The 23,858-nt window shown below is 49.4% G+C and overlaps 1 protein-coding gene across 1 annotated transcript in view; it reads left to right on the forward strand.

Annotated features, from left to right (window-relative positions):
• The window catches only part of ASTN2 (astrotactin 2), a 551,498-nt gene that overhangs the window by 107,734 nt on the left and 419,906 nt on the right, over window positions 1-23,858 (forward strand). Inside the window, exon 4 of the mRNA XM_065418613.1 lies at window positions 17,073-17,180. Within this exon, the coding sequence (XP_065274685.1) occupies window positions 17,073-17,180 (108 nt within the window). The remainder of the gene's footprint in view (window positions 1-17,072; window positions 17,181-23,858) is intronic.

Genomic DNA, 23,858 nt, shown 5'->3' on the forward strand with positions numbered 1-23,858 from the left:
GGCTTTCATGGCGGCCATTAAGACCTCAGTGCTCCGAACTTTCTCCTCTAGCCCTCCCTCCCACACCTTTCTGGTGTCTCTGTTTCCCGCCCAGCCATACATCAGACATGCACAGTACAGCACTCCTGCCACACCATGCCCATCTCTCTGTAATTCCCCTACAGAGGAGAAGAGACAGGCTGGGCTGTAATGAATGTAAAGGGGGTTCTTTACTTAGGTTGCTGGACATGGGAAACATCCCTGTGGCTCTCTAGCTCCCATACTGCCTAACTCAACTTGTGCTGCTTAGTGTAGCACTCAATAAAGTATTTATGCCCCCCTCCAGTGGCTAGTCTGCATAGAGGATGATAGCCTGCCAGTGCTGCCAGCTGAAGGAGTTCCTCTTTTAACTCACGTGGCTGAAATGTGTGCCCTGGTTCTAAAGTTCCAGAGTTCGAACCGGGCTGGTGGATGGCAGGGAATGGGGGGTGGTGGGAAGGTCATTTTATGACTTTATGACACAGAGAACCTTCCCTTGATTTAAGCGGCCATGGTATGCTCTTCATGTAGGTGCCTAGAGCAGTGCGGGTCGGCTGCACGGCTTTTCTGCAGCAATGTTGGAAAGCCCAGGGAAAAATGCTTTCCTCTCTGTTTACTGTAGGTTTTGTTTTTCATTTATTTATGAGCCTGAAATGTGATCTTTTATTCTGGGTACATTTTCCTGTGGTAGAGGACTGGAGAGGGCTTTTTTTTTTGGTAGCTCTGGCCATAAATTATTCACTTAGTGTGAGGAAAATGTTCTGACTCTTTAACCGGTTTAAATTATTTGGTTTAGTCTGTTGTAGTTACTCAAATATGCATCTCTGTATTTCAGAGCAAGGCAAAGGTGGATGACTTTGGGGTGAGACAGGCTGCCCTGTGAGATTTCTTCACCCCCCCCCAACCATTACCTTTCCTCTCCTTTAAAGCCCTTGATGGGGAGACATTTTCTAGTCACCCCAGCAACTGAGCAAAGCTAGCAATACTCTCCACCAGCGCTGCTCTTCGGTTGTCCAGAGGTGTTGCTCAACCAACCTGAAGTGCTGCTCAAACCCTGGGATGGAGAAACTTCCCCAGCACCCGTTAGCCCAGGAGCGAGGGCCCTGAATCCAGATCTCCTGGATAGACTGTTACCCACTTTCTAATGGCTCTCTACTGCCCTGTGACCATCTGACCACCTGGGACTCGCGAAGAGATGTCAGCAGCCTAACACTGTTTGCCTTTAGGAAAATGTTCCTTGTATTCAGCCTAATGCTTCCTTTTCTTAATCTCCCCACATTACTCCTAGTGAAAACCCCAGCAGCCCTCCCTAACTGGTAACCTGCCACGCATACAGTCTGGTGGTTGGCCATTCTTGCGACTTGACGGCTGTTGGGCCTCCTAGAGCAATGTGGGGGAAATGCCCAGCGGGCATTAGCTTGCGATCTCCCCGACTCTTCCATTCGTGCTCCCCTCAAGGGAAACAAATAACCCTCTGCTGGACTGTTCAGTTCCCTCATCCACCCCTCTTTCCCAGACTCGTGCCTTCTGAATGTGAGTGCTGGGGCACGACGGAGACTGGAGAGCGGGACGTGCTTGTGATCTTGGCCTTGGCAGGGCGTTTCAAACTGAACCCTTCCTCTTTGCTTTTCCAGTTCAGGACCCACTCACGCTACCTCCCATAGTAACATCTCGTCACACTCCCCCCAGGAAACCTTCACATTCCTCTACGGAGAGAGACCCGAGCCATGCGGAATCAAAGCCCTACTCCTATGAAAATTGCCATGACCGTGTGTGGTCAGAACCTTGGTTTTGTGTCTCTAGTAACTGATGGCTCCATCAGTGTCACAGTACCCCCTACCACCGAACTCAATCTTCTCTACGGGAGGGCTTTTCTCCCATTAGCCCTGCTCCCTCTGGCTTCAGCCAGCCTGTGAAAAGCAGGCTGGTTTGGAACCAGAGCTCACAGCTGCTTTGTCTATAAATCTTCCCTGATGTGCTTTTCATCGTATTTTGCTTTCCTGAAAGGGTCTGTCTCCTTCAGGGCGTTTGGGTGCACATCTGAAATATGTCGGGTTTCTTATTTCAACAGCAGGCTATGCCTGGCCCAGCAGTGCAAAGCAGGTCCTCACAAGCCCATATCTTGGAGGGGAGCTTTCCAGTCTGGTCTCAGGTGGTGCCAGGTAACGGGGGAAAGGTGGGGAGGAAGGGTTAACCAGCCCTCTGGGTGTCTTCCTGAGCTTGAGTTTAACTTCTCTTGGTGACACTGAGATGGTTGAAGCAGGCTAGAGGTATAACCTATCTGCTGTTAAAAGGGGGGACCTTTGTAGACCATCAGAACCAGGAATATGCCTGGCACTTGTGCCTCTGTGCGTGTCAGCACGGGTTATTCAGAAAACCACGTCTGTCTTCAAACTCTCCCCTGCTCTCCACTCCTTGAGGGGCTGGCTCACTTCACCGTGGGTAGGTGGGACCTGGGGATTTGCTCTCCATGTGTGCCCTCCGCATCTGTCTCCCTGTGTCTCATTCGTTAGGGTGGAGGATTCTTGGGGACCAAGCTGAGTCATTCCATAGGGAGAGCTCTCCTCGGCAGGAAGGATGAAATCCACCCGGAAATGGGATCTGCGGCACAAGGCCATAACAGCTAAAAGAGGAAGGAGGTGAATGGAAAGTGTGGTCAGATTAGGGGCTGGGAGTTGGGGTTACTGAGTTCTATTACGATTGTCACTGGCACTCTGTGACCTTGGGCAACTCACTCACTTGTCCGATCCATAAAGGCAGGACGATGCTTCTCTCAGAAGGGTGCTATGGGGCTTAATTAATGGGAATTAAGGAGGTGCTTTGAGATATTTGGGTGGGAGGTAGCGTGTTCTTCTGAGACTCTCCTTTCATGGGAAGAGCCTTGGATAGAATGTCTCCTAGTGCCTTCTTGTCTGACTCCAATGGGCAACTCCCCTGGGTGCTTTCTTTTCTCCTCCAGGGAGGAGCAAATGCAGACCTCACCACCTGCGCTCTCACCTTCTTGTGTGACTTCATTTCCTCCAGGTCGTCTCCATGCTGCATGGTCACCCTAAGCCCTTCCTTCCATCACGGCCCATGCTCTTGGATTCAATAGGGATGCTAGTAGGATCAGTAGCATGCTGCCTTCATTATTCAGAATGTAACACGCCCTGTGATTTTCAAAAGTGACTAGTGATTTTGAGCCCTGCTTGAGACACCTTCAAGAGGCCTGATTTTCAGAACGTGCTTAGCACCCACCCATGGAAAATCCAGCCCCTTTATGGTGTCTCAAATTGAACTCCCCAAAACTTCATGTACCTAGTTGTTTGTGAAAACCTTGGCCAGGAGCTCTGTGATGCTCTTGCAACCAGGCATGTTTTTTTTTCTATTCATTTCTCAGCTCCTCTCCCATTTTGGAAGTTTTTTGTTTTTATGGCTTGCGTTTAATTGCTCCTCTGGTGCGTTAGCGATTGGAACACTATTGAACATTAAGGTTAAATGATGATATCACAACTCACTATGTTTGCATTTTACATCCATTTGCCAACACAAACCCTTCGCCTCATTAATCCTTTGCAATCCTATTTTTTTTCTCCCCCTAAATGAAATTGTCCGTTTGGGATGCATTTATTTCCTTTTAACAGCCGCGTGACAATTCCGCTGATGGAGTTTGCATCCAACTTTGTTACTGGGTAGTGTCAACTTGGCCTGACGGATGTGTGTGTGTAATTATTTTCTCGCAGTTTGATTTAATTAATGCTTAACCTCATCAGAGTCCTACAGCTGGAATGCTCTCTCTGCAGGAACTGCTAGCAGCAGAAGGATTGCCTTCTTTCCTGAGAACCTCTGAGCGCCTGGCTTTAAAAAAACCAACAACAACAAACCGCCACCATCCCACTCAACAAAAACAAACAGCAAATAAACCTCCCTTGCTTTGCTTCCCCACGCTAACTGCGTTTAAACGGTTGCCTATTGTTTGTCATTGTATCTGATTTTTCGCTAAGTGTTTCTAACAGCTATGAGAAAGGTCGTATTTCTCTGAGAACATTTGACTTTAAAAAAAAATCTTTTCCGTTTATAGTATAACCTAACTTTATTTTGAATAATACCACTTTCATACAAACTCTCTTCAGAAACACTTTTATCAAGTGTCACCAGGGCCGGCACCAGCTTGCCAAGCAGGTGCTTGGGGCGGCCACTCCGGAGAGGGGCGGCACGTCCAGCTATTCGGTGGCAATTCGGCGGACGGTCCCTCACTCCCGCTCGGAGCGAAGGACCTCCTGCCGAATTGCCGCCGCAGATCACGATTGCGGCTTTTTTTTTTTTTTGCGCCGCTTGGGGCGGCAAAAACCCTGGAGCCTGAGTGTCACACATTTAGAGTTAATAAATACGAGAGAGAGGAAAATAGAGGTATAGGCACAGAAGGGGGAGGAATGGGGGAAGGACACTTTGACTGAGGTTTGTAGGTGGGGAGCTGGCTAGACAGAGGTTACAGGGAGGCTGTTCCAAATGGTGGTAGTTGCAGTGGAGAAGGCTCTTGTGCATCGGGATTGTGGTCTAATGAACAGGGCAATGTGCTAGAAGATAGGAGGCGTATATGCTATGACCAGCTCTGCTACTGTCCTGCTATGTGACCTTGGGCAAATCATTTGACTTTCTGTGCCTCAGTTTCCCCCTCTATAAAACAGAGGTAATGCTCTTAACCTTCCTTTGTAAAGTGCTTTGAGCGCTGTGGACTGAAGAGGTTGCATAAGAGCTAAGTATTCGTACTATTGGTTGGGAGAAAGAACAAAGGGGAGAGTAAAGCCTGGGTCTTGAGGGGTCATTGAGGCAAATCCATGGCCGGTTATAACTGGAGCTGGGCATAGTTTGTGGTGGTGGGGTTTTGTGTTTTTTTCCAGAGAACAATGCAGACTTGGGTCAACCAGAACATTTTGGGAATTTGCCAAATGGTGTTAAGGGGGTGCCAAGTAAAACTCCAAATATGGGGGCGAGGGGGGATCAAACCATTTAATTTCACCATTTTTGAAATGTTTCTAATTTTTTTTATTCAAAGGAGCTTTTCATTTTGCAATTTCCTTCAATTTTATTTAAAAATGTAAAAAAAAAAACCCACAACAGGCTCAAAATCAAATGTTTCATTCAGCATACAGATTTTTTCCCAAACTTTTTGGTTCATCATTTTTTTTTTTAATTTGTTTGGGGTAAAACTGAAACAATTTTTGTCCACGATTTCCCCACCACCATCACCACCACCACAACCAAACTGCCAGCAGCAAATTGACAAAATCAGTTATTTGCACAGCTCTAGTTACAGCAACAGAGACCAGTCTCACTGCTGAGCTGAATAAGGAGCTGACAAAGGTGTTTGAGGCTTGGAATGTGGGGGGAGTTACTCAGATTACATTCTTAGGTCACATTTTTCAATGACAGTGGTTGGTAAGTATGATGGACCCCTGGGACTATTGTTTAAATATCAATATGAAAAAATGTTTACATCTAGGTGTAAAACTCCAAATGTGTTTGATTATTAGTCTATAGTGTTTATTTGAAGGGCATCTGTTAATTGCTAATTGGATCAGCCTCTGTCTGAGTTCGCCTAGCTCCACTGTTTTCAGGCTGCCCAAGTAGGTGGTCGCTATCAATGCACCAGTATGATCATTCCCGTTCTCTTGCTTTTCCAGCCAGCTCCATTTTTACTTTACATTTATATGGCACCTTTCAACACCATGTATCCCAAAGCCCTTTGCCAACTGTGGACTGCGTTCCCAGGAAGTGCTGGGCACCCATGACGCCCATTTAGATTCATCTTCTGCTGAAATGCAACCTGCTCTGGGGCAGAACACAGCAGCTGCAGTTAACAGAACATGCCCATCTCCTATACAGTGGTTTAAAACAGGAAGTGAAGAAAGCCATATTCAACTAGAAACACAGCGGGCTATTTGAGGAGACAGAATATACTTGGAGTTCAGCTGAAATGTGGAACTCAATGCCCCCTGCAGGGAAGGAGCGTGACATAGTGGTTAGAGCACAGGACTAGGAGTCAGGAAAATATGCCTTTTGGGATGGGTGACAATATTCAAATAGGGGTATATGGTGCCCTCTACTGGGATAGATGGTTAAAAACAGCACAACTGGTCAAAAGGTTTTTTAAGGCATGAGAACTGACAATCTAACAAAAAACAAATCAAAGTGAAAGCTGCTTAAGGCAGCTGAGGGATTCCAGCCTCTGAACATAAAGCTGTTGGTGGATAAAAGCCAACACTGAAATATGGTGGTTATCTAAACTGCCAAAGGTAAATAAAGAGGTTCAATGAGCATATTTCCTTTTTAAAATAAATAAGTGATTAATAGATCCTGCTGCCCAGCGGATAATTTACTGTTGATCAGGGTTGTCTTAATGCATCTAGAGGTCTCTACTGCACCATAATTTACCAGAAGTTACTGGTGCACTGGCTAGGAAGGGGAATTGGAAACCCAGAAGGAAATGAAAGGAGCATTGCAGCTTTCTCAAACCTGCTTCCCTCGAGTACCTGCTTCTCCAGGTACCTAACCCACCTTGGCTTCCAATCCCCACCAAAGCAGGACTGGATGTACTGCAGAGCACAACATGTTGGGGAAGCCTCATGGATCTGTCTGTGTGGAGTCAGGGCTTGGAATTTCTAAACCAGCCTGGTTTTGGAGGGCAGATTCCTGGATCTTGCTTCCAAATGTCCCATATGAGCTAGATGTGGGGGGCACGCCTGGCACAACCTCAGTCAGCCAGTTCCTGCGCTGAGGACTGATGCCTTTGGAAGGCACCCTATAAATATATGCCAAAGCAGCCTCCTGTTGGCCAAGATTAAAGGACATATTGATTCCTTTTTAATTTTCCCTTAGAAAAAGTTAAATTGCAGCGTTCTGCTCAACCACCCCAGCCCTGTAACACAGCACTAGGCTCTTCCTGCCAGATTGTTTTGTAGAAGGGCTTGGAGGTAGTTGGGCTGTTTGTCACTTCATGGCTTTGATTAGGAGTCCTTGTGCCGCTTAGGTTCACTTGGCTTGGTGCTAGAGCTTAGAAACTAGGTCATTCACTGGAGATGGGCAGGGGAGATGGTCTAGCTAAGGTACTTAGATAACACCAGTTATCTCATATACCCTAGTATCTGAGAACTTCACAATCTTTGCTGTATTTATCCTCACAACTAGCGCTGAGAAAATACTGATTTTTCCCCCCCAGTTTCTGGTCAAACCAAGAAAAATAATCACTTTTTTTTTTAAACAGAAACTGATTTTTTGCCCCCCTCATGGAAAAGCCCCTCCCCCCCACAAAAAATCCCACAAAATTCTTTGGTGTCAAAACCAAGCATTTCATGTATTGATTCAAATTGACATTTGTGAATAGTTTGCATTTTTCAGCAAATTCATTGGGGGAGGGGAAGTGCCCATTCCTCCTCTCAACACCCCATGAGGTAGGGCTATTAACCTTATTTTACAGACAGGGAACTTAATTACTCAACAATTAAGTGACTTGCCCAAGGTCACCCAGGAAGTCTGTAGCAGAGCAGGGAATTAAACCCAGGTCTCTCAAGCCCCAGACTAGCACCCTAACCACTGGGCAGGAACGTCCTGTCACTGTGGTGGTGAGGGGCCGTGGAAATACCATGAGAAATGCCCCTTGGGTGGGATGGGCAGGAAAGATGGAAACTAAAGCTTAGTGCCTTGGGCTTAAGGATGTTTGTGCAAGGGTGGTGGGGCTGTGAAGAGATGGCTCGAGAGGGTCCTTGAGCTTGGCCCGCATGTAGGGCCCTCATCATGTGGCATCCCCGGGGCTCTGCTCTCCGTAGGGAGGGCATGTCATTCGCCCAGCCTGGAAGGGAACTTGCAGGGGGGGTCAGTTGTTTACCTTGGTGCTGAGTGAACAGACCAGCGAGTTATTGAATTTCCTTTCCTCTGAACCAGCCCCACCGGCCGGCTTTCCAGGAGCCCCTTGAGGGCTGTGCCTTTGATTCCATCGCTTTCTCCTCAGAGTCGTGTTCTGCTCTGTGTTGCAGGTGCCTTTTGAAGCCACCTCCTTTGAAAGTGGAGCGATGCAGAGGCAGCCAGCGGATGCCTCTGCTCCGCCAGCCATAATGATGGCTGTCCAAGCTGGCTCAGGAGGAAAATAGCTTTCATCTCCCTCTCCCCTACCCCTCCCATTCTCCTGGCGATGCTGTATCAAAGGCTAGCTGGAGAAACTCTGCCCGGCGCTGTTAAGCACTCTCCAGAAGAGGAACGATCCCTGGGAGGCTTACCTTTCAAATCTCAAGGTTTCGTGCTTTTTGTGTTTTGGGCAGTGCGGGATAAAACTCACCATTTTGTTCTGGCAGCTAGAAAAGCGGATGGAGGAGGAGCAGCTTGGGGAGGGTGGATTGCCAGAAACAGATGGACTGAGTGTGGTCTGAAGCCTGGAGGGTGGAGGACAGGACCGTGTAACGACGCGATGCTAAAATTATTACCAGGCAGTGCAGGTGCAATGCCTACGATTAAGCTTGCCCAGCACTTCCTATGGTAAGACCCTGTTTTCAGTTGTGTAGACCTTTGTCAAGTTTTAACCGGCCGAGCTGAAATGTTTCATGCTGAGTGTCTTCCTCGGGCTGAATTTTTCTGGAAATTTTCAGCTGAAATGGCTCTGCCACTTCCAAGAGTGAGGCAAGGGGAAAATACATTTGTTTTGCCCAGGGTTAAAAAAATTCTTACAGCCGTTTGACTGGGAAGTGCTAGTGCCCCCCTTGCTTTGCAGCAGGGACTTGATATTTGGCAGGGGAATGGCCTTTGGGTCAGGGATGTGCCTTGTGCTGTTTCCATGGGGGAAACAAAAACACTCACATTTGGCCAAGGTCTGAACCTTTGAAAAATCCCAGTTCACACTTGCTCAGCAGAGACTTGTTAGAGTTTGGCAGCCAAATTCTCTGAAGACGCCGTCTGTGCTGAGCATGCTCCATCCTCTCACACAGCTCCTGTGTGCCAGCCAGACCGTGCACGTGCCATGCCCACAGAGTGACTGAGTGTGAGCTATCCTCCTGGGGCTGATTGGGACGGTCCCAGCAGTAGCTGCTGTGGCACTGGGCACAGGAATGAAGAGCAGGGAGACTCTCTCTCCTGTGCTTTCATTGTTCCCTCTGCCGGCACCCAGGAAACATGGAGGAAGTAGGCTGTCTCAAATGCAGAGAGGACAAGAGCCAGACTGGAGGGAATAGACTGGAACAAGGAGCCTGGGGGTGAACTGGAACCTGCTGCAGGTGGGCAGGAAGAGATTGGAACTGGGTGGGGTAAAGAGATTAGGAGCCCACGTGGGGGAGGAATGGGTGTGAGGGGAGGGGAGACTGAGAGTGGACAAGGAGCCTGAGTGGGATGGAGTGAGACTAGCTAGGTGAGGAGCCTGGGACGAGGCTCCAGGAGGGAGACAAAGGCCTGGGACAGGCTGGAGGGGAGGGTCAGTAGGGGTCAGGCTTGGCGGCCATTGGATGGAGGGTTCTGTGACAACTGGAGAACAGAACGTGGATTGGAACCCACGATTCCTGAGTCTCACCATTCGTTAGCTGCCAGCAAATATCTGAAACCCACTGGCAAAGTGTGTCTCATCCCCTTCTAGTGCTGGTCCTCATAGAGGATGACAACTTCCTACTGCTAGCAGTTCATTAGTTCAAATGGTGGGTCTAAACGTACCAAACCATCTGATGACCCATGTGGGTGTCAGTATGTTGCCACATGATGAAATTAGGTTCCCCCCTCCCTCCAGTTTGCTTTTTTTTAAACCCAGCAAATTGCATGAGCAAACTATATTAAAAAGAATGGTAAGGTTGCAAAGTCAAGCGCTCAGAAGCTAGGAAATGCCAGAACTGTGGTTGCCCATGAAGCTCTAATTCAGCCCCCTTGTGCATTTGCATTATAATACAGCCTTTGATTACATGACTACATGTTGTTTTTTCCTCAAGACCCCTCCCTCATTCACAATCTACATTAATATCTCATTCAAAAACAGCAAGAAACCCTGCCCTGCTTGTCCCTGAGCTGAGATCCCTTTGAGTGAATTAATGAGCTTGTAAATCTGCAAACAGGATTAGAGATAAAAGCACCTTTATTGAGACTTCTGGCTCCTGATGAGGATTTCAGCAGGGCGGCTTCCAGGTTTCCATGCAACTGGGGGACTTCTGCAACCCTGCTTCTGTCTTGTCCATCAAATCCACGCTGTCTTATTGGCCTGGTTTAATAATTAACATGATCCAAGTTGTAAAATTGAATGTAGCTCCTCTGTAAGTGGGGGGATTCCCCTGGAAGTACCCCGGGGTGATGCATCTGCTTCTGCCAGGGCTGGATTAGGTCCTTACACTTTAAATAAAGATGATCAATGGATTGTGTATTGAACTCAGTGGGCGTCTGCAAAGTCTGTTAACACCTGAGTTGCAGGGAGATCTAGTCCAAGGCAGAGTCATTTTGTTTGTTCTTTTTCTCTCTGTCTTTCTCTGTCCCTGGCCACTGCAGCTGATGTGGTTCACAGTAATTTAATATTGGCCTGGGTAGCACCTGGCCAGGAACGCTCCTGGGGGGGAGCACAGCTGGTGATAGAGTATTGCGATGAGCCTTTGTTGTGAAAGAAGCGGTGGTGTGTGTGCATTGGGGGTGGCTTGCTGCTCTCTGCTCTTCCCCCAAGAGGCAGACTTTAAAAACAAACAACCCAACCAGAACGCATCTTTCCCCCCAGGCATTTTAAAAATTAAAGCACAGTCTGGACTCTTCTTTTCAAACGCCACCCAGGCCCTGGGATACATGAGGGCTGCCAAGGGGAACTTGCGATGTAGTTAATAGCCAGGTGGGACATGAGGCCAACAGGTGCTGTGTGAGGCACAAGGGAACATGTGGTTCCTGCCCTGAGCAATGTTCCCTCTAATTTTTCCCATGCATGTGCGGAATGAATTTTATGTGCACAAATATGGAGGTGATGTGTGGTGGGGGTGGGGCCAAGGGGTTCAAAGTGTGGGAGGGGGCTCAGGGCTGGGGCAGAGGGTTGGGTTGTGGGGGGGTGAGGGCTCTGGCTGGGGGTGTGGACTCTGGGCTGGGACTAGGGATGAAGGGTGCAGAGCTCAGGGCTGGGGCAGAGGGTTGGGGTGCAAGGAGATGAGGGCTCTGGCTCGGGGCGTGGGCTCTGGGCTGGGGATGACGGGTTCAGGGTGCAAGAGGGGGCTCAGGGCTGGAGCAGAGGGTTGGGGTGTGTGGGGGGGTGAGGGCTCTGGCTGGGGGTGTGGACTCCGGGCTGGGGCTAGGGATGAGGGGTTCAGGGTGCAGGGCTCAGGGCTGGGGCAGAGGGTTGGGGTGGAGGGGGGTGAGGGCTCCGGCTGGGGGTGCAGGCTCTGGGCTAGGGCCGGGGATGAGGGGTTTGGTGTGCAGGCTGCCCCAGGCCCCGGCGGGGAGAATGGACTTCCCCAGTCCTCTCTCACCGCAGCCACATCTGGGCTGAGGGGGAGGGGTGCTTCTCCCTGGCCCCGGCAGCTCCGGAGCTGGGGGAGAGCATGTCTCCCTGCCGTGGTAGCTCCAGAGCTGGGCGGGGGAGCATCTCTCCCCGCCTCTCCCAGGCCACAGCAGGTCCGGGGGCTGGGGCCACGGGAGAAGCCGGCACCTTCATGCCTCACCGTCACATCCCCGAGTGCCTGCATTGCCCTTGATAGGCTGCTGCGCAGCTGTGCAGCTTAGAGGGAACTTAGGCCCTGAGGAGTGCAGAGCCGAATAGAGACGCAGCACTGGCGCCCTGCAGGATCCAGGGAATGGCTCTGCCTCAAGGCAGCTTTAGGCTGCGACTTCCAAAGAAGCTGAAAGGAATTAGTGGTCAACTCCTGTCAAAGTTCAAAGGGGGTTGGGTGCCTAACTCCCTTAGGCTCTTTTGAAAACCTCAGCCTGAATTCTTGGGGGGGGGGTGAATTTTTGCGGCTGTGTGGTGACGTGGATTTGTGGCAGTTACGGGCTTCACAGAAAAATGAGGATGGAAGGAAGTGCCTGGAAGAAAAGGCGAGGTGGGGAGGCCTTGTGGGGTGCAGAGAGAGGGAGTTCCAGTTGTAGAGGGTGGCATAGAAGCGGGAGTGTGAGGCTTTGATGGGCTGCAAGGTGAGGACAGAGATGGTGGAGCTCTGTGCCGAGACCAACAGGGGAGGCTGAGCTCCGAGGGAATTCTGAGTCCCTGATATTCCACTAACCAGGGTTGCACTCACATCATGAATGGGAATTTTCTTGTGACACTTTGTGTTTGGAGCCGTGAGCCAAGATGACTCCATTCCCAGTAGCTCCCTGCGTCATCACATGTGCTGCTGAGCGCCGGCTGAACCTTATCAACGGAGAATTTTGCAGAGTTGCTGCTGCCATATCGGACACTTTCTTCCAAGTGATTTACTCTGCTTTGTAATGGGTTGCAGTGATTAGAATCTCATTTCTGTTACTCTGCAGTCCCCTCCCCTCCCCCCCCCACCCCCCGTTTAGGAGAAATAAAGGAATCGCTGACGAGGGGCGACTGTCTTGTCTTTAATCAGGTGCTCCCTGTTCTCACTTTGTCAGCTGCTTGTGCTCCAGATAAATCCAGCTCATATGCAAGAATCTGTCTCATCCGCCTGGGGCAGCCCCCTTTCCCTGTCAAAAAAGAATGATGATGGGGGGGAAAGAAGAGAGGCTGGCAAGATTGGGGGTATGCAAGAAAAACAGGGACAATATAGTATGCAGTGTTGTTAATGCCGTGTTGGTCAACACAGGGAAGAGATCCCAAATCCTGAGCTACTCAGAGCAAGACTTTGGGGCCAATTTAAAAACAAACCCAAACCCAAACCTCCCCCCCCAGGTGGCTTGGAGTGGGAATTAGGCATAGCTAGAGTCTCAGTTGTGCTAAGACCTTCTTTTTCCCACAGAAGACTTCAACTGACTTCACCCAGACTTATATCTGGGAGTGTGTTGTGATGGGAAACCTAGAACCGCTGAGTTACCGGGAGGGTAAATTTCCACTCCATCCTTGAGGTTTTAGGCAGATCAAAAAGGACTCACGGGGACATCTCTCTCTCTCTCTCTCTCTCTTGCCTAGCTGTTACCAGCTGGCTAACATTTGCCCTTTCTGGGTGGGTTGGGGGAGGCATTTCCTTTCCAGCCTGGGGACGCTGGCGTGGGTCTCCCAAGTCCCATATTTATACATCCTGCACAGTTTTAGGTAATCAGAAAATGCAATATTGCTGTCACCAGCTCGCCGATGACACCCAGCCCGAGTAATTTAACATGTCAGCACCATCCATCACAGAGACGCAACCCGCAAACATATGAAAAGCTGCCGAAGGGGGCGGAGATGGCGGCTGGCTGTGAAGCTTGCTGGTCAGTCCATTTCCCAGCGAAGAGCGTGGAGAGCATGTTAACCCCTTCCGGGATGTGGTTGCAAAAGGAACACGACCGGACTTGTATTCCTTTCCTGTAAGCCCTAAAACCTTGGATTGCTTGGGCTTTGCTATGGCATTGACTCCTGAAAATATCTTGCCAACACAGAGAATGGCCCAAGCAATAGAGGTGGGAGACTTTGTGTACACTACAGGTTACTTCAGTATAACTTAAGTCGCTCACGGGTGTGAATAATCCACACCCCCGAGCGACGTAAAATATACCGACCTAAGCTTTGGTGTAGACAGCGCTACGTTGGTGAGAGAGTTTCTCCCGCCAACGTAGCTACCGCCTCTGGCGGAGGCAAGAGTTATTAAATCGACGAGAGAGCTCTCTCCTGTCGGCATAGTGCGTCCCCACCGCAAGCACTGCAGCAGCTCGGCTGCACAGCCGTAAGTGCTGTGGTGTAGATGTAGCCGGAGAGACTGTTGGTCAGCTAACTAGGGTTCACGCATACTTCCATTCCCATCTGCATGGGTTCTCGCTGCCCCGAGTTTTGAATCTGACTCTGATTTGAAGCTCCAGAAGCTCCCCTGGTTTTGAGCTCCACAAGGAGCAGGGAAGCTGGCCAAACCCTCACTCAGACCCCTGCATCGGCCCAGGCGCTCTCTGTGAGCCTGGGCAAACCCTCTGATGGCCTGGGGCTGTTTCAAGCTTGGGATGGGACCTGTACCCTCATGAGCTCCACACGCATTCAGGTTTCCTTGCAGACTTTTCACACACGCTCTCTCAAGTAGCTTTCATCTCAAAATGCCCTGCTCTTTCCCCAGGGTAAATGCTGGCTCTTCTCCTGGCTATTGACTAGCCTGGTAGTTTGCGGTGGCAGTCCCTGGCGGCATGCCCTTGTAGTCTGGCATTGATCCTCTGTGTGGAAATCAGGTGCTCAGTGCTAAGAGTGATTAGGACGTGGCAGGAAGGCGATACGGCTCGCCCGCTCTGAAGATCTACCGTCTCGGTAGCAGAGTATTGTTTAAAGCCCTCCGCCTTGTTGCCATGAGTTCAGGTGGCAGGAAGCCTCGAGCAGTTTATATAGCCATTTCCGCATGCTGATAATCCTTTACTGTTGTGTTAACACGTTCCGATCGTTTGCTATCTTTTAGGACCTTAGTGGAAATATTCACGTAGCAGCAGGTAATTAATGGCTGCACTTTAGTGCCCTAAATCACACACTCGGTAGTAAAACACCAAGCAGCAGGCACCGTTCACCGTGGCGAGAATCATTGCAGAGCCCTTAATCGCTCCTGGTGCCCTCTGGGTTGTCTTGGAGCTTTCGAGACCAGTGCCGACACGCAGCTTTCAGGCCACCTGCTTTGGAGAGCTTGTCACCCTCCGCTTGCATACCCTCCGCCCTTTCCTGCCTGCGGGCTGCCTTCAGGAGTTTGGAGGTGCCCTCAGCAAGCTGGGTCCCTGGAGGGTCCCTAATCCGCAGCCACGTGGTGACACTGGCATCTCACTGGCACTTTGAGGATGAGAGGAGCTGGATAGATGGATGGTTGTGTTTGTCTGGACACCTGTGTTCAAACCCATTCCTGCCGCACCAGGGAAGGACTGAATAAGAGGTCATATTCCCTTATTGATGCAGCAAACTCTTCGAGGTGCAAGAAGCCCCAAGGTGCCACTTCTGCATTGTCCAGGGGTCCACTTCCAAACGGCCAGCAGTGTTGCCAGTGGAGGGCTGGTTGTGTCATCTCCCCTTTCAGGAGCGGGGCCCGTTCTCGGCACCGGATTCTGGGCGGACTTGACACAGCACCCTCTGCTGGAGGGACTAGATGGCTTAATGGATTGATTGGATAGGATTTCTGGTCTTTTGCATTGCATCAGTGGTCTGAATGCAATCTAGGCTGGTGGAGACGAGGACTCGTCCCTAGCTGAAGGCTGTTGGGTACCAATGTGAGATGACAAAAGAGTCCTGTGGCACCTTATAGACTAACAGACGTATTGGAGCATAAGCTTTCGTGGGTGAATTCGAAGTGGGTATTCACCCACGAAAGCTTATGCTCCAATATGTCTGTTAGTCTATAAGGTGCCACAGGACTCTTTGTCACTTTTTACAGATCCAGACTAACACGGCTACCTCTCTGATACTTGAATGTGAGATGAGTTGATTTAGTTCCTAGTTGGGGAGTGTTCCCATCACCATATTTTGCCCTCAACCCCCCGCACCCGTTATTGGCAGTCTCAGCAGAGGCTAAGGTCTGAATGGGCCAAGTGACCAAGGGCAGAGGCACGTTGGTGAGACTATGGGGGTGAAGCTGGCTCTGCCCCTGCCTGTGCCTACGTGCTCTGCTGATAGACACCGGTCTGCAGGGCTGTGAGTTCAGTGCATTTCCCCAGCTCTCTCCACCTCCCCCCCCCCCCCCCTCTGGTGATTAAGAATTTTACAGGGCTGAAGGTGCACTTTCATTTGCTGGACCCTTGCCAAGAAGTGTGGAAATTGTACTTCTGCATAGAATAAAGGGGTTTTAAAACAGTAAAATATTTTAATGGCAGTTCAGAGGGCCACCGTCAACCCCCAGAGGCCTCTTTTCTTTTAATTTTCCATGAGGATTGGCAGACTCGTGCCAGGTCTATTCCTAACTTGATTTTTTCTAACTTTTGCTGCTCCTAAATGTTTAAAACCACTGTGTGGGGGAGGAAGGGGTGGGCTCTGCCTGGTCAAATGAGTCTGATTGCATCTGAGTGTGCCTAGCCGGGGGCATGGATCAGACCAGTGAACATGTTAACCTTTGGGCATGGGCAGGCTCATCCTTCCACAGTTTGTTTTAGTTCCTCAGGAACATCAAAGCAAAGGGGGCGGGGGTCAAGTCACAGCTCCATTTTTCTTCCCTGCTGTTTGTATTGCAGTAGAGCCTAGAGGCTTCATCTGAGACCACAGCTCTCTAGGCCCACAGCAGAGACAGCTTATGGTCTAGACCGGGGTTCTCAAACTGGGGGTCGGGACCCCTCAGGGGGTTGCGAGGTTATTACATGGGGGCTCGCGAGCTGTCAGCCTCCACCCCAAACCCCACTTCACCTCCAGCATTTATAATGGTGTTAAATATATTAAAAAAAAGTTTTTAATTTGGGGGGGGTGTGTTGTACTCGGATACTTGCTGTGTGAAAGGGGCCACCAGTACAAAAGTTTGAGGGTCTAGACCCACCCAACAAAGGGAGAGGAAGCAACTTGACCAAGGTCACACAGCCAATCAGTGGCAGAGCAGGGAACAGAACCCAGGTCTCCTGACTCTGTTTTATGTCCTGTACTCTGGACCACATTACCTCTCATCTCTGCCTGCTCGCCTCTGAGGCAGATATGTGACACTCTGTGTGGTTCACTGTGCATGGGTCCTTAGGCGAGCTGCTTAAACTCAAGGTCCTCAGTGCCATGTAGATAGTAAGCTCGTTAAGGGAGGGACCATTTTTTGTTCTGTGTTAGTATAGTACCTAGCACACGGGGGTCCTGATCTATGACTGTGCCCCTAAGTGCTACTGCAATACAAATAATAACACCCGGACTTTAACGATCCCGTGTCTTTATTTGGAGAAGCGGGGGTTTAACGAGATGGCCAAAGGGGAAGCTGGATAATGATTTCCTGAGCTTGGCTGGGGAGCTCACAGCTAAGGTTTGCCGCTGAGCACCTCAGACGGCAGTACTGATTTTTCTCCTCACTTCCTTGCAGGTGGAATTGGGTTTGGACGTGCCAAGGGAAACTCTGGCTCAGAGGCAGATGACGAAACCCAGCTGACCTTCTATACCGAGCAGTATAGGAGCCGGAGACGGAGCAAAGGTAAATGAAAGAACCTTCAGTGACACAGCAGCTGTAAGAGGCAAAAGAAACAAACACGCCAGTTTCCCTCCTTTCGCTGCGCCCCTCGCTTAAGAGGTCTGAAATCATTTGACTCTCGGTCCATAAGTACAAATCTTCATGCCCGATAGCTAACATCAGCCTATTCATAAAGATTTCCCAGCCTGGGACTATCCCTGCCAGCTAGTAGCATGTGGGAGACATTAGCAGTTTCCTAGTGATTATATTAATTGGCTTAGTTGCTTGTTCATGGCTATTCCCTGGTTTCCAATATCAGCCACATTAAAGATTAAGGAAGCACTGATCAATGACCCCAGTATTTCCTTCCCTTCTTTCCCCTTGATGCACCAGACCCCCAGCATGCTGGAAGTGGAGTTGGATGGATGGAGCTGGTCTTGTCCCCGGTTTTGAACAGTATACAGCTAATTGGAAAAATATCCATCACTGAAACACTCAGCTGTCGATCTGAATTAAGGAAAGGGGTGGGGTGGGGAGAGAGCACAACCCTTCGCGAGTCTCCAGCTAAGTACCATTTCCAGTGCATTAAATTGTAACTACAATGGGTTTTCGTTACAGCCTGGCTAACGGTATCCTGGACATCCTGTTTTAAGGCCTTATAGACGCTAGGCATTTCAACCATTGGCAGCCAGCCACTGCACCAGTTCAAACCTCCGACGTCAACACACACAATTGTGATAAGCCACGGCTTGTACTGGGGAAGCTTACTACCAATGGCAGTGGTGCTCAAAGTGTGTACACTAGGGATTTGTGTTGGTGCAGCCGTGCTATTGGTCCAGCCACCAATGTGGTGGCGTCTCCCGAGGCTCAATTTCTGTCACTTAAAGTTTCTCAGCAAATTTCCTATTGGACTTGAATTTTCCATGCTTGTTCTCAGCACAAAAGCAATTAAAAAAACAAACACAAAATTGAGGTTGAGGGAGGGACTTAATCTCGTAAATCATGTTGTGAGTTAAGAGAGAGAAAAAGTCTCTTCTGTGGTTTAAAATTACTTCCTACATTTTCCCCCATTCAAATAATGCCAGGGATCACTTTGTTTCTGAGCAGCTGGTCTAGTGTGTGTTTAGTCCTCAATAGGGGAAATATGTGACTTTTGTTGCTAAGTCTGAAAACCACCATTAAGAAATAACCAAGTTGGAAAGTGATTTTAAGATTGCACCGGTGGCTCTGAGTCCCAAATTTGTTTTCCTGGTTAAGCCAAGGCAGAGTCAGAGTGCAGCATTCCAGATAGATGCCAGAGCCCACCAAAATAAATACAGCTCCACTTAGCCCCGTGATTAGGCATTCAGATAAATGCGCATAACATGTTTATTTCAATGTGAAATTACCTCCACACCTACGGGTGGCCCAGTGATTTCACATTAGAACAAACACACACATTGCATTTATTTCTGTGGAGTAGGATTGCGTTCAGGTGTGTCCTTGTATCTTCGTTCTTTTAGAAGAAAAGGAAATCCAATGTTACAAAAATTCTCACTGGAATTATACTTGCCCTTTTAAGCGCGGAAAGTTAGTAAAGGCTCCCCGTGGCAACATTGCCTTAGTCACGTTAAAGATAAAGGCCTCAATTTTGGAAAAGGGGCTAGTGAATTTGGGTGCCTCAGTTTTTGCTGTGAAAGGAATACCCCCACTTCAAACAGTCGTGTAGAGAACAATCCTGCAATGGTTGGAAGACAAGGTAAATTTTTCAAAAGCATCCAACTGACTTAGACCCCACGTCTCACTGGGTTTCAAGGAATCGCTTTTAAAAATGGGACTTAGGTTACTAAGTGATTTAGGCACTTCTAAAAACCCCACCCATGGGATTCGGTGTTTGTTTCTCAACCAGTGGGTTGTTACCTCTGAGGGTGAGGGTAGGGAAACACAAAAGGCAATCGGGGGGTCACGAGTCATTGGAGCTTTTATTACAATCTAAAGCAAATAAATTCTTGCTCCTCCTCTCCCTTCCTCTTCAAAGTAAGTGTTCTCTGTCTGGTTATCAGTTATACTGTAGTATAACAATAAGAGTAAAAAATTTAAAGGGAGGACTGTGAAATTTTTTGAACTCAAATAAGGGGTTGCCAACCTGAAAAGGTTGAGAAACACTGAGCTAGATGATCTAATGGGAATAACCCATCTGTCGCTTCAGTGGAACCATAGATCCGGTTTTGCTAGATGCACAAATGACCTTGGCTATTTCTCCGTTAACCAAAGGGTTTTTTGTTTGTTTGTTTTGGTTTTTAAATAAATAAGCTCCCTGAATAAAAGCTCCATGGCCTTTCCCTGTTGCTTGGTTAAACTTTACCTTTAATGGCATCTTGGAAGAAATTTTCCATCATCGTCTTAGCTCCCTTCTGTGAAGAAAGCACTAGTTTAGTGGGAAGTTACAGCATAAAAATCATAATTACAGCTACAACAAAGATCCATAATTGGACAGGCTCATAATTCTAATAGAGAAGGATGCGGCGTCAGATAGAGTTTATTGTTACAATGATGTTCTAATATTGATTCCCCGTGGCTGTGTGTCATTGTAGGTGCAATGGGATAGTCATTAAGTCCAATGAGAGAGATCTTCCCTGCAATTGCTCTCCTTAGACCAGTTTTTGCAGGACAGTGTACAATTACTGAAGCATCTGTGGTGCTTATCAGAGTTGATGTGGTGGGAAGTCTTCAGATGTATGTGATTTGTTACCTACAGCCTGCACGATAACTTCCATTTATGTCTAAACGATCCTGTAAACACAGGATCACACATGGATTTTCTTTGTGCTTTGGTCAAGTAAGCTAGTTAGGTGGCTGCACATTATAATTGTCTCAAGTGGCTGCAGGTTGCACACATCAAGGGATGCCAGAGGAATTGTTCGAGAGGGTAGGCCAAAGGGACATAAATAAATTGTCCATAGTTGTTGTTTTTGTGTGGGTGAGAGGGAGGATATTCCTAACAGTGAGGTCTCTGACAGTGGAATAGCCTCTCATGAGAAGGGGTCAAAACCTGCTTGATTGTTTAAAACTGGAATGGACAAAACATTGAGAGTATAACAGAGAGAATCAGTCTACACTGGCCTGGAATACAGACAGGTGGATGTAGTGGGAGTCTTCGCTCTCTAATCTCTGAATTCTGTGATCCCGGTCATACCATGTTGGAGATCTTCCCATCGTATAGTGCTGGATCCCTTCACTGGTGGGCACTAATGTTCCTATGTCTTTGGAATCACCTCGGAGATAATGGGAAGAAACATGAGGAAACAAAGGAGAATTTTCCCTCGGTCGGTGGTGCAATGTTCCCATCCAATGTCTGTCTTTCTGTCTGTGCTCAGTCCAGTCTGTGGTGGAAACTAGAGGCTGGATGAAGGCATGAGATTTGAATCCAGAAAGAACTAAAGCTTAAAGCTAATCAGGCGAGGTCTTTGAGTGGCTGGCTAGCACCATCTCTTTGCCCTTGTTGGAGGGCACATGCACTCTTGCATGAAGCCTATTGGTCATCCTGGGCTTGTTGCTGACCATGGAGAATCAAACAGCAGTCACTAGAAGCACTGTCTTCCACCTTCTTCTGGCAACAAGACTGTTTTTCCCTCTCCAATGAAGACCTGGCCGTGGCTGTTTGTGTGTTCCTCATCTGCAGGTCTGACTGCTACACAATTCACTGTCCCATCTCCTAGCCACACCACTACACCTCATCCTTTACTGGTGCTCCATGCCTTACCTGGTCCCATTCACTGATCTGCAAAGCCCTCGGTGGGATCCATGTTATCTCAGACCTCCTCTTTTACAGGAACCCTTGGCAGCAGCTATGATCGCCCGGTCTGCCATGCTTATTGGAAGCCGTAGGCGCTGACTTCATGGGTGCTCCGTGGGGAAAAATGAGTGGGTGCTCTGCACCCACCGGCAGCTAAGCTCCCCTCACCCCCCACCCCACCTCCTCCTCCTCTCCCCACAGTGCGCTACGTCCCCGCTCCTCCGCCTACCTCCCAGCATTTCCCACCCGGCCACCGCCAAACAGCTATTTGGCAGCATTAGCATGCTTTTGGGGGGGGGGGGGGAAGGAGCAGGAACGTGGCGTGCTCAGGGGAGGAGGCGGGGCTGGGGCAGGGATTTGGGGAAGGAGTTGGAATATTGGCAGGGAGGGGGCGGAGTTGGGGCGGGGACTTTTGGGAAAGGGTTGGCATGGGGGCGAGGAAGGGGTGGGAAGAGGTGGGGGCAGGGCCTCATGGAAGGGGTGGAGTGGTGGCGGGGCTGGGAGCAGAGGGAAAGAGGGGAGTCGGCGCCTATGTTGGAAGCCACATATGGACTCAATGCAGCAGGCAGCAGAGCCTGTAACAGCCTCCCCAAGAAGATGAGAGTCCCCTGCTTGCCATCCTCCGGTCACGTTGCAAGGCAAGGGTCCTCAGAGAACCGGATGGCGGAAAACCCGCTGGCATCCACAAGCAAACAGCCCGTTATTAGCCTGGAGCCAGGCGGAGGACTAGCATGGTGCTCAGAATCAGACGTTCTGATTAGACCTGGGCTAGGGCAGGGAATTGGCTGTCTTCCTTCCCCCAGTTGTGTGTGTGTTTTAATACTGCACTAGAATGCTCCAGTGATGGGCATTTTAATAAACCCTTCCAAATGCATTTGCACCATCAAAACCCGCCCCCGCAAGTGCCGGTGCTCCCCTTTGCAGCCTCCGTGGGAGATGCCAAGGAGCAGACGAGCCGCGGAAGCTAACTTCATTGCTCATTCCCATCAAGTGAGGGCTGGCAGGGCACTATAGGGGAGCTCCCACTCTCTGTACCTGTTCTGTAGGTATGTAGAAGGTTCCTGTCTCCAGGCCTGTCAAACTACCCACCTTTCACCAGCACTAAATTCATATAAAGGGAACTGTCAGTGTTGTCGAGATGCTAATCCACCTCCGTAGCTGCCCACCGTAGGAGATGTCAGACTCCGTGTAGTTATCAGGCTCCCGTTTTCCCTCTCACAGGGTGCATGTTCAGTGTTCAGTCCGGTCCTCTTCTTTTAAAGAACAACTTTCCGCCATGCTGCTGGAATCCTAATCCTCCTCGCTCTCAAGAGGGGCTGCCTCAGTCTCCCGCCCAGCTGCGTCTGGAGCCGTTCTCTCCACCGGCCGCTCACAGAGGGTTCATTTTATAAAATGCTTGGAAGCATCGGATGAAATCATCTCTGACACTGAATGTCAGTCCAAAGTATTAGTATTATTATTGCAATAATGGCGGCTTGATGACTGGTTTGGTGGCTGCAGAAGCGGGGTGGAAAGGAGATTGTCCCTGTGATCTGAATAACTTCCCTCTCTGATAGGATGCAAATTATATTTAAGCAGCCATTTATACTTTGAGGAGACACTCCGAACAGGCCCTGCAGTGAATAACCTGTCTAGGCCAGCTCCTATTCGTCCCCACCCTAAAGGAGCAGAACTCCGGCAGCTTCCCTTAACTCTGAATCTCTTCTCCTCCAGCCTGTTAAGGGGGAGAGAGAAATCGCTCCTTGTTTGATTGCCTTGCTCTAGGCCAGACAGCGTCTTCTCCTCCACAATAATCTGGCTCCCTTGTCAGGATGACACACGCGTCCTAGTCGTCATTTGGCCTCCCAGGAGACATGTTGTTGCCTCATAAAACAGCGCAGTCTTCCCATTATGGCCTAATTAAATGCTTGGGGATGTGGGTTCCTGTTGTCCGGTGATACGTTCCGCATCGTGCCTGGCTGAGATAAAGTTTGAGGGTGGATCTGGAACTTCCTTGCGTTGAGGGCCTGTGGATTGGGGAGGTGCAGATAGAGAGAGGCAGGGGAGTGGGCTTAGCCTGCAGCCTGTTCTTTTTTTGGGGGGGGGAGGGGGAGTCCGTGCCCAATTGTTTCAGTAGCACACAGCGATGTTTGATAAATTAGCAGAGCCCAATTATCTGCCTCGGATTTGCAGCAGCCTCTGTGTGTGTGTCTTTGGCTGGCAGAGCCTTCCGAGAGCTGTTAAGAGGAGCGAGACGCCGGGCTTTGATCTGCTTCTGTATTTGGTGTTTAAAACAAGGCCCTTTATAAGGGAAAATTAGGTATTCGGAATCTGTTACATATGAGGAAACTTCCCTTTGATCCTCTCCTGTCTCCGGAGGCAAACCAGACACTTATTATTTCACCGGGAGTGAAAGGAAATGCAGAATGAAATGTGGGTAGCATTTTCCTTCCCTCGCAGTTGAAACGCAAGGAAACCTAAGGGCTAAGTAAACAGGGAGCACTGGAAGGGAATCACGTCGCCATGTCTCGGCCGTCTCTCTTTGAGGCAGAGACGCTGCCGGAGAATGCAGTGGTTTTAAATTGTCTCTCCGGGTCTGCACCTATTTCAGCAGCCAGCACAGCTTGCCTCCCTGACAGCGGCAGACTTCAAACTCCAGGAGATGCCTGTCAAGAATCAAATGGGAGACAAAAGGCGATAAACCAAACATGTCGTTTTTCGTTGCTTACACTAGCAAGAGGGAATAATCAGTCTCTCCGGTGCTCATGCTTTTCAGCTGCACTCAGCAGGGTACATCCCCCACCCCCAACAGAGTGAACGATTTCTCCTCCCTCCCTCCCCATCTGTGCCACTGCGCTGAACTCTTACAGTTTGACTGCCACATCTCCTGAAGTTACTCACAAGCAATGGCCAACTTCTGACTACATTCCCTGGGGACAGGTGATCCG

Source organism: Emys orbicularis, chromosome 18 (assembly GCF_028017835.1).
Source record: "Emys orbicularis isolate rEmyOrb1 chromosome 18, rEmyOrb1.hap1, whole genome shotgun sequence".
Taxonomy (NCBI): Eukaryota; Metazoa; Chordata; order Testudines; family Emydidae; genus Emys; species Emys orbicularis.